The following is a 13,510-nucleotide window of genomic DNA, read 5'->3' on the forward strand; positions in this document are numbered from 1 at the left end:
CACTGCGACCAGTCTTTGATTATTTGAATTAATCGGACCACCACTAGTTTAATAGTTCGAGCCAAATGAGCTATGATACTGCAGGTTAACATGGCTACCCCATTCAAGCACAGTATAGTGACTCGGAGCTGACCAGTCCTATGTTTCATCCCCTTAAAGTAGAGCACAAGGTGTGGAAGAAAAAAGTACCATCCTTTTTCACATTTTTTAGTTTGACCACTGACCTTTTGCTCCTAAATGATAGCTTAAGTCAATGTTTTTTCATGCTCATAAATCCTCTCCATACTCAACAACATCATCAGTGTGACAACCGACACCTCTGTCGCCATATAAACACTGACTGACTGAGTTTGGTTTTACGCCGCTTTTAGCAATATTCCAGCAACATCACGGCGGGGGACACCGGAAATGGGCTTCACACATTGTACCCATGTGGGGATTTGAACCCGGGTCTTCGGCGTGACGATCCAACGCTTTAACCACTAGGCTACCCCACCGCCCCTCGCCATATAAACACACATCTTGTACAACAAATATGATGTGGAGAGAGGAACTACTTGCACCCTGGAGTTCTTGGAAGTTAAACAATAATACAGAACATAGCATGTGGTAAAGAGCCATCAAAAGTACTTCACTGATCATTGTACAGCACATGTGCACATATCACGTTTGCCTAGCAGCCATTGTTCCTGTATTTTGTCATTTGTGACGTCATTAAACAATTGAATGTGACGTCAATGAACAGGGCCGTCACACTTGTTTACCATGATTTACTGCACAAATGCACATGAATAAAATGGATAATCGCTCGGGCAATACAAAATTTCACACTCATTTCATGTAAATCGTATGACACACTTGTTCATGTAATAATCTCTTTTCATTTATTTGTAAGATGTAGAAAAAGTTGAAAGCAAGAGGAATATTTTATTTATTATTATAGAATATTTACATAGCATACATATCCACGCAACTAGTATATGCTCAAGGCGCTTCAGTAACCAGCACCACTTCGACACTGTTTAGAGTAATAACCTTCATAAACCTACCAGAACCCTCAATATCTCGTCTGATGTATTCTTCTGGGTTGTCTTCAAATAGCTCTTCATCAGCAGCTATAAAAAAGAATGGTAAGTCATCAGTTTGGCAAACTGATGTACATTCTTCCAACAATACAACCAATAAGGAACAGAATTTATTGGATGTCAACTGCTTTATTGTGAGGAACACAATGTTCTGAAGAATATACTCTACCATTAGGTGAATGAATACAATGAGGTAGAGAGCATATAATGTACATGTAACAACTCAGTGAGTGAATGAGTTTAGTTTTACACCACACTCAGCAATATTCCAGCTACATGGCGTAAATAATTGAGCCTGGACCAGATAATCCAGTGATCAACAGCATGAGCATCGATCTAGGCAATTGGGATACGATGTCAGGTGTCAACTAAGCCAGCGAGGTTGACCACCCGATCCCGTTAGTCGCCTCTTACGACAAGCATGGGTTACTGAAGATCAATTCTACCCCGGATCTTACAACTAAAGTGAGTGAGTGAGTGAGTTTAATTTTACGCCGCACTCAACAATATTTCAGCTGTATGGCGGCTAGTGTTGGGTATCAAAAAAAACCAAAGCCACTATTGATTATTACTATTGAGGACTTGTGGTGAATGATTACCGACTATCGACTTTGTCATGTAATCACCAATTGTAAGGGTTTTTCCCCAGGTTTTTTCTAATTAATGTGTTTTTATAACTAATACTGCCATGCAATGAAATGCATGCATGCAAGAAAGACACTGGAATTGTAATTAAACAATAAAAGTGGTTAAAATTTTACAATGCGCATCGCTTTACGCTGTTGACCCAGGTTTGTTCGTGAATATTCAAGGGTGTTATACAAGAACAACAAAATTCCGATTAATCAAAAATTATTTTTTTTACAATCGATAATCATATTTAATCCTTTTTTCGATCAATTTTCGAATTTTTCCGATCATCGGAACACCACTAATGGCGGCGGTTAACAACATAAGTAAAAAGCAGGGGCATAGCTACCATTATGACAAAAAAGCCCGAGCTTACACATGATTATTGCTCAAATAGTTGGACAAGCCCTCAATACTATCTAAATATAAGGCTTTGCAACCTATCGGGCTTACACGAAAAGATCGGCTTGCTACGCGCCTGATAAGACAACACACATGAAGGCTTAACAAGTGAGTCAACAGTTAACCAATAATTATTTGGCAGCACTAAGAAACATCAGTAAGAAGTATAAATTGCCATTAGCACAAGAAATAGTCTACCTCGCAGCTGGATATTGGGTACAATGACCTTCTCACAGATTTGTGCCAAAGTAGCAGGATCTTCAAACAGACTCTTGTAGGATGGTCTCTCGGCCACTGACGCTAAGAACTGAATGGCATTGCTCACCAGCTGAAACACAGGAAATAAACACAATGCTATTTATTTAATGCTACACTTCACATATGATTTTGATGTGGTGGAATGGATCAAACATGTGAGGAGATTGAATGTGGTTTAATGACCCTTTTCGTAAAACGTTTGTACAAAGAGATACTTATGAATGATAATCGTGATAATGATAAAGTATTTCTGTGACTTTTTATCACATCTGGTCATGAACCAGTGCAAGACTTAAAGAAATTTCAAGAAATGCTTGACCAACACCTATGCCTATGCTCAATTACAAATCTTTGTTTGCTGTTCAGGGACAAACTCACAAATATTGTAGCTAGGTACATTCTATATGGCGACGGTCAACAATAATCGAGTCTGAGCCAGACAATCCAGTGATCAACATAAGTCTTTCAATAACCACCATCAACAGGGGATATAATACATTCTAGCACGACATTGTGTGATACTTGATTCTGATTGGCTGAGAGTTCATCAAAACCGTACTTAAATGGCAGTTTAAGACCGCTAATTAAAGTGACCGATTCACCGCATATGAATACATTGAACTCGTTGACCCTATTGTTTGTAAACAAACATGTCGGACAACTGCGATTTTTACCTTGGCAGCATCTTTGATGTTTTTGAAGTAAAAAGCGAAAGGTTTCGAAGTAGAATTTCTTGACACTAATCCCAGTGAAGACACTACGAAGCTGGAAAATCCTCAGCAGTGCAAAAGCCACAGCATTCAAAACCGGATCTAGATCTAGCGGGCATGACGTCGACAACACACGTCCTAACCTGACCGCTTACGTCCCGTCAGTAGCGCCCAGTCCTTCCACTTCCATTGTCAACGTATCCCACACAAAACGTGGAATGTCAGGCCTTTTACAAATTGGGAATAGTAGCGTGGTTATCAACAATTATTAAAAATGTCCGTGAATATAAAGTTAGCGGCGACTAAACTTATCAAGTTCAGGGCTTGAATTGGGAAGAGTCGACTGTCATACAGCAGGCAAAATCAAATAATTGTACTTGCGCACAGTATAAACTGTATTTCTTTTTTTTTATGCATGCTACTTGTTACAAATACAAGCATACTGGTTCCTGAAATAAAGCATTTATGTTGTTGAAAATGTCGAATTTTGTTCATTACACAACCTGTCCCTCAACGGGACGATTCAAAGCGATTTCCAGGAAAAGGTCACCTTCACGCCTTGTGTTCTTGCGTGCCAAAAAGATCGTTTTTAAACGCTTATGAGTCGTGCTAGAATGAAGATAAAGCTACTCTGTTTTCAATTTTTCGGTCCTTTATAGATGATTCAAGACCGCTAAATGTTTAAATATAAACCTCACGCTGTCGCATTCGGTTTTCAAATTACATTTAGAGGTCCTAAATCAACAATAAAGGACTGAAAAATTGAAAACAGAGTAGCTTTATCTTTAAATATTGTACAAGTTCAGCGTTGGGATACTGACCAGATCATACTTGACCTGCTGACCAGTTGTGACCAGAAGTCCCCATGTAGAGGTGACAAACTGTGGAAGATGGGGGGAGAACTCCTCATCGTACTTCTGGGCGTACAGCGCCACGTTGTCACAGACCTGGGATTTGATCTGCTCCAAGAGACCCGCCTCCTCCTCATCCTGCAGTCACAGGTTTGTTACATAACGTTTACAGGGTTGTTACATATCGTTTACAGGGTTGTTACATATAACTGTTACAGGGTTGTTACATATCGTTTACAGGGTTGTTACATACCGTTACAGGGTTGTTACATATCATTTACAGGGTTGCTACATATCATTTACAGGGTTGTTACATATCGTTACAGGGTTGTTACATACCGTTACAGGGTTGTTACATATCGTTGTTACATACTGTACACAGCCTGGTTACATACTGTACACAGCCTGGTTACAGCTCATTATGTTTCATTGTTACAATGAGTGAGTGAGTATTGTTTTATGCCACTTTTAGCAATATTACGGCGGGGGACACCAGAAATGGGCTTCACACATTGCACCCATGTGGGGAATCGAACCCGGGCCTTCGGCGTGAACAAATGAATGCTTTAACCACTAGGCTACCCCACTGCCCACTGCCCTCACTGTTACAGGCTTTTTAGTGATGTTACACATGTTATACACTTCTTGCACATTGAATACAGCATGTTACAGCTCATTGTCATGCTTTATTGTTAGTGTTGGTGCTGTAACACTCTACAGTGTTACACTTACAGTACTGGTACATACTGTAGATAGTTTTGCTAAGGGTCACTGTTACAGCTTTAGTCTGAATCTTAAATTTCTACCAAATCATTGTTAATGCGTTTCTTTAATGCACATCATGTTTTGCGTTGGTTAAATGCTGATCTTGTTTTCAAGGAAGGAGACAGATGCTCACCTCTGTCTGCAGCAGCTTGTTGTCTGCACTCAGGAGGGTCAAGAAGTGGGTCATCCAGGGTCCCATGTTGTCCTCAAAGTGTTCAGGCAAGTCCTACAGCAAACATCCCATATCAATAGCGAGTGAGTGAGTGAGTTGAGTTTAATGCCGCGTTATCCAGCAATATCATGGCTGGGGACACCAGAAATAGGTTTCACGCATTGTACCTATGTGGGGAATTGAACCTGGGCCTTCGGCGTGACGAACAAATGTGTTAACCACAAGGCTACCCCATCGCCCCCACCCATCATTAAGCATTCATTTGAGTGGCATGTTAATATGTTGGAGAATAACATAAGGATAAATCTTTATGGAAGTACAACTTCTATATTTGGATGATGCCATGTTTCGATACAGATTCTTGTATCGTTGTCAAGCAAGTATACTCAAGATACATGCTTGATAATGACCATCCAATCCTGATAATTGCCTCTTATGAAAAGCATGAACTGCTTTCCCCCTAGGGAGTTACCCTGATAACTCACCTGGAAGTTGAGGCTGTAGAAGATCTTGCAGATGAGGAGGATGGAGCTGAAGATGACCTTGAGAGCAGATGGGTCAGAGGCATGAGTCTTGGCTAGCTCCATGGTTACCTGAGTAGGAGTGAGTGAATTTAGTTTTACGCCTCTTTTAGCCATATTCCATCAATATCACGACAGGGAATACCAGAAATGGGCTTCACACACTCTGCCAATATGGTGAATCGAACAGCGTGTCGAGACAGCGCGCTTTAACCACTGGGCTACCCCATCGCCCTACCTGAGTAGCAACAAATGGGAGACTTTACTCCTTGTCCAAAACATGTGGGATAAAAGTACCCCTTGTTGAAACACAATTGATATCTCAACAATAGAGTTGTGATACCATAGTTCTTCTTTAAATCAAGAATTATTCCATTTTAAATAATTATTATCCGTTCCCATATCCTTTAGGGTGCCCAGTACAAGGGAATTATGAGTCCATCGTTTCAGCTATCAAGTTTTCACTTACATTAAAGAGATCTGTAAATGGGGCTGCAAAATTCTCCAACACAAATTTAATCTCTGTCCACAGCTCCTGAGATTTGAATTCATGGCGATATCTGAAAAGTGGCATAAAAATATCATACAACACATTAACTTTCATAAGTTTTAATAAGTTCATCCATTCAATTGTTACACACAGGGCTCCAGATAAGGGTCGTATCGGCGTATGTACCGATAAAAAATATGCATGATACGGTAGGAAATAATTTAGAAAAAGTAGCAGATATGCACCACGACCATGGTGTACGGTCTTAGAATTATTTACAGACATATTTTACTGAAAAAGTATTGTTTGATTGTTTATTGACCTGTTTACACAAGAGTAGCAATTTTGTGGTGCATACATGAAACGAAACACAAGACTACTGATACGCCATTAAATTGCATTTAGTACTCTAAATGTACTCTTAAGTTTTTTCCGTACTACTGTATTGAAAAAATAAGGAGTACAGACTCCTCATGTTGAAAAGTTATCTGGAGCCCTGTACACATCTGCAGATATGCATCTGTTATATGTCTTTTCTTCAGCTCTGTTAAACTAGTGTTATGCGTTTTAGTGCCAATATGTGGCGTTTGGATCTGGACACTGTCATGAGACATTGTTGGCTATCAAACAGTTGAACTGATTGGTCAAATTATCTACATGCTGTTGAAATGCAGTTGTCCATGGCTAGGCATTTAGAAAAAGTTACAAGACAACATCCAGTTTCACCTTTTGAAGAGAGAGTGTGCAGTTCGAAGAACTCCATTGATGACATGGAAGTCCCCGGTCTGGAACTTGCTGACCATCTCCGTGATGAGGTCTGGCCACTTGTCAGGAAAGTCCTCTCTCCCAATGATACTGATGGCATCACTCAGCTGAAAGTCGTCAAGACAAAATACTCACAAACAAGAACGCAATACATGGACACAACAGTGTAGTCTGCAACCTTCCTCACTGTCTTCTATAAGACATTTATAAGCCTCATAACATACACAAAGGCAGGGCTCGATTTAAGAGACGTTTACCTACTTGCACCAGGTGCAACCTGAGATAAAAACCTAGTTGCACCAGACAAATTCCAGTAGCACTGCTTTTTTTTAAAATATGTAAAGAAAGAAATGTGCTATTGAATTAGTTAAAGTTTAGAAGAAAAATTAGCTGACATAGTTATATGCTGTTCATATAATGTTAGACTTAGTGTTGATTTCTTTCTAAAAAATTAACTTGCAGCTGGTGCAACTAAGACTAATAACTAGGCTGCACTTTGTAATATTGGGCTGCACCAGTGACAAGTAACAAAGCACTAAATCGAGCCCTGAAAGGTTACAATAGGGACGTCTAGTGCATACAAAAACTACAGTAAAGTGACTGTCCATATTTCCTTATGTATATTTAAATGTTTTTAAATGACAAAAGCAGTGTAGAAGGGTAAAATAATTGCCTAGCAACTAATGTTTTTTTATATGCTTTTATTGATATCTTAAATAAGCTTATTCACAAGAGCTTGATCTCATAAAAACAATTTACCGGTAACTTGTGTACGATTTTGATCAACATTACCTCGAGGAGGCTTGTTTTGTACAGTAAATACAGGTACGAAATGGCACATGAGTGATTGAGTTTAGGTTTACGCCGCACTCAGCAATATTCCAGCTATATGGCGGCGGTCTGTAAATAATCGAGTCTGGATCATATAATCCAGTGATCAACAGCATGAGCATTGATCTGCCGACTGGGAACCGATGACATGTGTCAACCAAGTCAGCGAGCCTGACCACCCGATCCCGTTAGTCGCTTCTTACGACAAGCATAGTCGCCTTTTGTGGCAAGCATGGGTTGCTGAAGACCTATTCTACCCTGGATCTTCACGGGTCAAATGGCTCATGAATATTCAAGAGTGAAATTTGGTCGGTCAAACATAACAGTACTGATTTACATGTACAAAGGAACAAATCTGTGCAGATTTAAAAGGATACATGATGCAAATTTATCCGTTAAGCCAATAGCATCACTGAATCATAATCATCTCAAAGTCCCTATGTGGTAAGTTTTAGGTTAAAAACCAAAGCAACTGGCTTTGGTCTATCATCGACATATTAGCATCAAAGCTTTGGCAGTTAAAGATGACTGACTGCGTATGGTTTTACGCTGCTTTTTTCAATATTCCAGCAATATCCCGACTGGGAACACCATAATGGACTTCACACATTGTACCCATGTGGGAATCGAACCCGGGTCTTCGACTGCCCCCAGTTAAAGATGAGTTCTCACCTGTTTTTGGATCTGTTCTGGGCTCTTGAGCATGAGGCCTACAATATGCTGCTTGATGGCACTTCTATCACCAGTGTGGACCTTGTCACCAGCCTCATCAGTCTGACAATACATGATAGAATTGGTACTGCTATATTCACATAACAGAGAGTGAGTGAGTGGAAGTGGGGGTGGAGAGAAGGGAGTGTTGGATGGGTGTCTGTAAGTGGAGGAGAGTAGTGAATGAGCAAGTGTATAAGTGAGAGTGTAAGAATCTGTGTGGGTATGTGTGTGTGTGTGTGTGTGAGTATGATTTTAAGCCACTTTTAGAAATATTCCAGCAAAATATCATGGCAGGGGACACAACAAATGAGCTTCACACATTGTACCCATGTGGGGAATCGAACCCGGGCCTTCGGTGTGATGAACACTAACCACTGGGCTACCCCAGTGAGTGTGGATGAATGAACGAAACTGAGTGAGTATTGATCACAGATTTTACTCCATTACAGTCAGTAGATTCAATACTTACAATTCTCCAGTTCCTCTTGATGTAGTTTTTGAACGTGACTGCCGAGCTGACTCTGACAACCGGCTCAACTTCGGCCTTGTCCATCAGATGAAGCAGCAATAGTGGATAGTTCTCGTTCACCTCCACAGACTCCAGAAACTTCTCAGCTGTCACAGAGAGAGAAGATACACTGCTTTGATTACTACTATCTTTTCACAACCCTTATGAGATGATTACCCATCTGTGTAGAAGGCAAAAAATTGGCATACCATGAGATATCACGTTTCAACCAAAATTGTCACTTAAGGTAATATTTAGATCAATATATTTAATACAGTCTTCTATTTCAGTCACGCACCCAAAGTCAAAGTCTATAGTCCGTCAACTGAACTTTTGGCACCCTGTTTTTCACAATTTATCTTTTAACCAAAAATGCCTTCAAAATGTTTTTAGGCATAAGCTCTTTATATCTTATGACCTATCTAAGGTTTAAATTTCATAATTTTATGTCAATTATTTAAGCTTCTTCTTAAGAAGCCATCTCATAAAAATATGAAAAATAGAAGTAGTTATACAAGGGAGTAAAATGATACGATGGAACAGCAAACAACATGGTGTGACACGCGTGCATCATGTTTACATTGTTACGCCTGCAAGAAAATCTAAAGGGACTTTATAATCATCACAAATCCATTTTAAACAAGTAGATTTATTGAAGTCTTTAAATACTGGTTGCTCAATCTCTTGTATCAAGATCCAAATTTGAGCAACAGCTTGCATATGGTATGCTTTGATACATTGATGTCATGGTCTTCTTTTGAACAATATTTTCTTCAGTTTGCTTGACGATATGGACTCACTGGATCGATTTAACCAACGCATGACGTCCCTCACAACCCTTCTATCGAATTTATCAATCTATCTCTTATTTGCATGTTTTGAGGCGGTCCCCAATTTAAGTGTCATGTCGTCGTCAGTCTCTGACATAGTGTCATGGGAGATAACTCTTTGCTATGTTCTTTTGCAGATCTTGGTGGCATTAAGTGTCTTTTGGAGAAACACTCAATTGAAAAAAAGAGGGGTTTTTTTCCGCTTTGCCTTGCGCCTGAAAAGGTTGTAAACTCTTTTGATGATTTACCGTTCATCTTTGTACAACATCGTTTCTACCACAACCTGTGTGTTGACGATCTTTGACATCACTTAAGCGTGCTAACGTAAATACCCCTGCATGTACATATCACGCTGACACACATTTTACAATTCTTTTGGCTTTTCCATCACGTGCATTAACCCCTCGTAAAACTCTCCACAGTTTACAACTATTATATGACAGGTTTAAAGGCAAAATCTTTAATAATCGTTTTAGAATTACAAAAGATCGATATCATGTTAGGTCACGGTATACAATTACCATATGAACAGAGTAGCATTATAAAATATTTAGGAGTTTAATGTAAATTGTGAAAAACAGGGTGCCAAAAGTTAAGTTGACGGACTATAGTGAGTGATTTTAAATCCCTGAATGGAGGAAAGACATATATGTCACTTTGAAGTCGAGGAAAATACAAACAACATACAAATACATGAACACTTCAGCTTTGAATTCTGTGGGACATTTCATGTTTCTTGATACCATACACCATCATATTATGAAAAACAAAAGTGCTGAAATGGAACTTTCAAAATACTGTACATTGTATATACTCTCGATTCACAGTGTTATTAGGTGTACGTTTTGAATAATAAAAAATAGGACAATTACTGAATTTCAAAAATAGTATATTAGAGACCACTGATATCTGTTTTTTATCAAATCACAAATTGTAATTCTAAAACATTCCTGATAAACCTGGAGTCAGTTGGCATATTTTGGAAAAAACACAACTATGAACGTGGAAGTGAGCTTTCTGCCATAGTGGATAGTGTTTACAAAACCACATTTTGTGAAGGCCGGTCATGTGGCACCTATTAGATCACATATACTTCACCTTCAGTTGTGACAAATTACAAACATTTTAGAACAAAACAAGTGTTTGCCACTGATATGGCAATGTCCCCTGCCGCTAAAGAATGGAATATCTATTTTTACTACTTTATATTTTTGGGTCACATAAAAGATGCCTGAAATGACTGGTGTCTGCATAATCACCCAATGTAGGCTGTCAACACACTTGAAAACATTGGGTGCAATGTTCATGAGATATCGCGTTTAAATAAGTTTGAAAAAGCGGTCAAAGTGTCGTGGTGACCTTGAAGGTAAGGTCAAGGTCACCCAAATAAAGCAGTGTCTGCGTAATCCCCCAATGTAGGCTGTCACCAAATTTGAAGACTTTGGGTACAACAGTCCATGAGATGTCACGTTAACAAGAGTTTGAAAAGTGGTCAAAGTGTCGTGGTGACCTTGAAAATGAGGGCAAGGTCACCCAAATCGACTGGTGTCTGCGTAATCCCCCAATGTAGGCTGTCACCAAATTTGAAGACTTTGGGTACAACAGTCCATGAGATGTCACGTTAACAAGAGTTTGAAAAGTGGTCAAAGTGTCGTGGTGACCTTGAAAATGAGGGCAAGGTCACCCAAATCGACTGGTGTCTGCGTAATCCCCCAATGTAGGCTGTCACCAAATTTGAAGACTTTGGGTACAACAGTCCATGAGATGTCACGTTAACAAGAGTTTGAAAAGTGATCAAAGTGTCGTGGTGACCTTGAAAATGAGGGCAAGGTCACCCAAATCGACTGGTGTCTGCGTAATCCCCCAATGTAGGCTGTCACCAAATTTGAAGACTTTGGGTACAACAGTCCATGAGATGTCACGTTAACAAGAGTTTGAAAAGTGGTCAAAGTGTCGTGGTGACCTTGAAAATGAGGGCAAGGTCACCCAAATCGACTGGTGTCTGCGTAATCCCCCAATGTAGTCTGTCACCAAATTTGAAGACATTGGATACAAGAGTTTTAACAAGAATCGGGATGTACAGACGCCACTGAATACATAGTCCCCCGTTCCGACTTGTGGCGGGGAGACAATAACAAATGCCCTTTCTCACGAATACTGGGTGTCGAGATGAAACTCAACAAAATATATTATGTTTGAAAATGAACTGTGTGCTCAGAAGAAATATTTGAAATGTAAACAAAGAAAAATACACATTTTACACTATGTAGCATGTTCTCAAATTTTGAAAGATCCATTTGTCTATTTGTTGCATACATTGACTCATATGTTTGGAATATGCATGGTGGGAGTTTTGTAGCCAGAAGCAGGAAATTGAAATACCTAAAATACTTAATTAAACCTGGACTCATAGTTTGTAGCTATTCCTGCATGAACGAGACAAAAATGTTGAACATGCTCACACTTTCTGTCTGTATTATTTAATTCCAATTTGTAACAAAACTGAAACAGTGAACACATGTTCAGAATGATTGACCATAGTCCTCCCAGCCTACAAGTCAATGAGTGAGTGAGTTTAGTTTTACGCCCCTTTTAACAATATTCCAACACCATGACTTGGGGTCAATAGAAATGGGTTTCACACACTGTAACCACATTGGGAATAGAACTCGGGTTTTCGGCATGATGCAAACACTTTAACCACTTTGCTACCACACTGCCAACAAGTCAATAAGGACCTCTGGCTTTGAAATTTTACTTGTCCTCACTTACATCAGTTCAGAAGTGTTGCGCTACCGGATAAGCAAGACTTTCAAAGACATGGTCTCACACAATCATCTCCTTGATAACTCACCTTGTTTTCTGATATCCATCTCTGGCTGACAGTGTTTGCTGGAGGTACCCAGCCAGGGCCAACATGTTGCTGTCAGTGATCTCCATACTGCAACAACAGGAACACATACCTGTACAAGTACCTTTTTCAAAAGCAACAAGGTGTTTTAATCAAGGTGTTACTGTGCCTGACTTGCCAGACTCGTGAAAGTAAAGTGCCTGTCAAAATTTAAAGGTCACAAGTAACAAAAAAATCAAACATAATTAAAACACAATTATCACTTATTCATAACATATAATATACATTGCTGATTATGAAAAACATATAAACAAAATTATAAGCGTACAATCACAAATCAAAAGTGCAATATTTTGTACTTGGGTTTATTTCCCTAGAAACGAAGCAGCTGGGATACCGAGTGTGCACTCAAGTGTAACAGCTGGTTCATTTGCAGATGCCCCCACAGCTCATTGTATGTGTATATATAGAGATGATGGGTTTTGTAAATACATGCTCATTTTTTGTGTATAACAGTGCAATCAACAGACATCATAACAATGACATGTCTATATCACAGTTAGAAATTCTGTCAACGCTAAATAATGACATTGCTTTTAAGTATCGAACTGAGAAAGTGACTCGGTAAGAAGAACGTGTGGTGAAATAGACAAATGAAATTAATAAACAGTTAAATCGGTAATCTACTGTCATAACAATTAAAAATCTCGCGCCTGTGAAATATCAATAAAACATTAGAAACATAGCTCACACCAAAGCCTTCACCGAAGTATTCATCACCAGCGAAGGTTTTCCGTCTTGAAATGTCGAACGCCTCACTGGTTGGCACATAGCTGAGTAGATCTAGATCCTAACAAGGTTCTTTTATGTAATGAGTAGATTATTTACTATTTGTTTTGATTAGACTACTCCTGCTCACGACCTTATAATCCAGACAACCCACTTCCAAGTTGTGCGAACCTATTTCACTGCGCATGTGATATGAGCGCAGCCCAGCTGTTGAAACCACTTTTTCCCCCAAGCGCTTGGGGAAAATTAGTGAATCGTTTGAACTCCAATTTCGCGTGTGTTTTTTCATCGCGTTATTTATCAACTTTAGAAGTTAATTTGCATTTTTTTATGATGTG

The 13,510-nt window shown here is 39.3% G+C and overlaps 1 protein-coding gene across 1 annotated transcript in view; it reads right to left on the minus strand.

The window, feature by feature from the left end:
* Window positions 1–12,473, minus strand: part of LOC124275443 (exportin-2-like) — a 41,715-nt gene extending 29,242 nt beyond the window's left edge. Inside the window, 11 exon segments of the mRNA XM_046711008.1 lie at window positions 1,050–1,115; window positions 2,316–2,445; window positions 3,907–4,074; window positions 4,835–4,927; window positions 5,359–5,466; window positions 5,864–5,954; window positions 6,611–6,756; window positions 8,153–8,254; window positions 8,664–8,809; window positions 12,387–12,411; window positions 12,413–12,473. Of these exon segments, the coding sequence (XP_046566964.1) occupies window positions 1,050–1,115; window positions 2,316–2,445; window positions 3,907–4,074; window positions 4,835–4,927; window positions 5,359–5,466; window positions 5,864–5,954; window positions 6,611–6,756; window positions 8,153–8,254; window positions 8,664–8,809; window positions 12,387–12,411; window positions 12,413–12,472 (1,135 nt within the window). The 5' untranslated portion in view covers window position 12,473.
* Window positions 12,474–13,510: the final 1,037 nt, after the last annotated feature.

The sequence above is a fragment of the Haliotis rubra genome, unplaced genomic scaffold (genome assembly GCF_003918875.1).
Source record: "Haliotis rubra isolate DU_JTF1 unplaced genomic scaffold, ASM391887v1 Scf2, whole genome shotgun sequence".
Classification (NCBI taxonomy): domain Eukaryota; kingdom Metazoa; phylum Mollusca; class Gastropoda; order Lepetellida; family Haliotidae; genus Haliotis; species Haliotis rubra.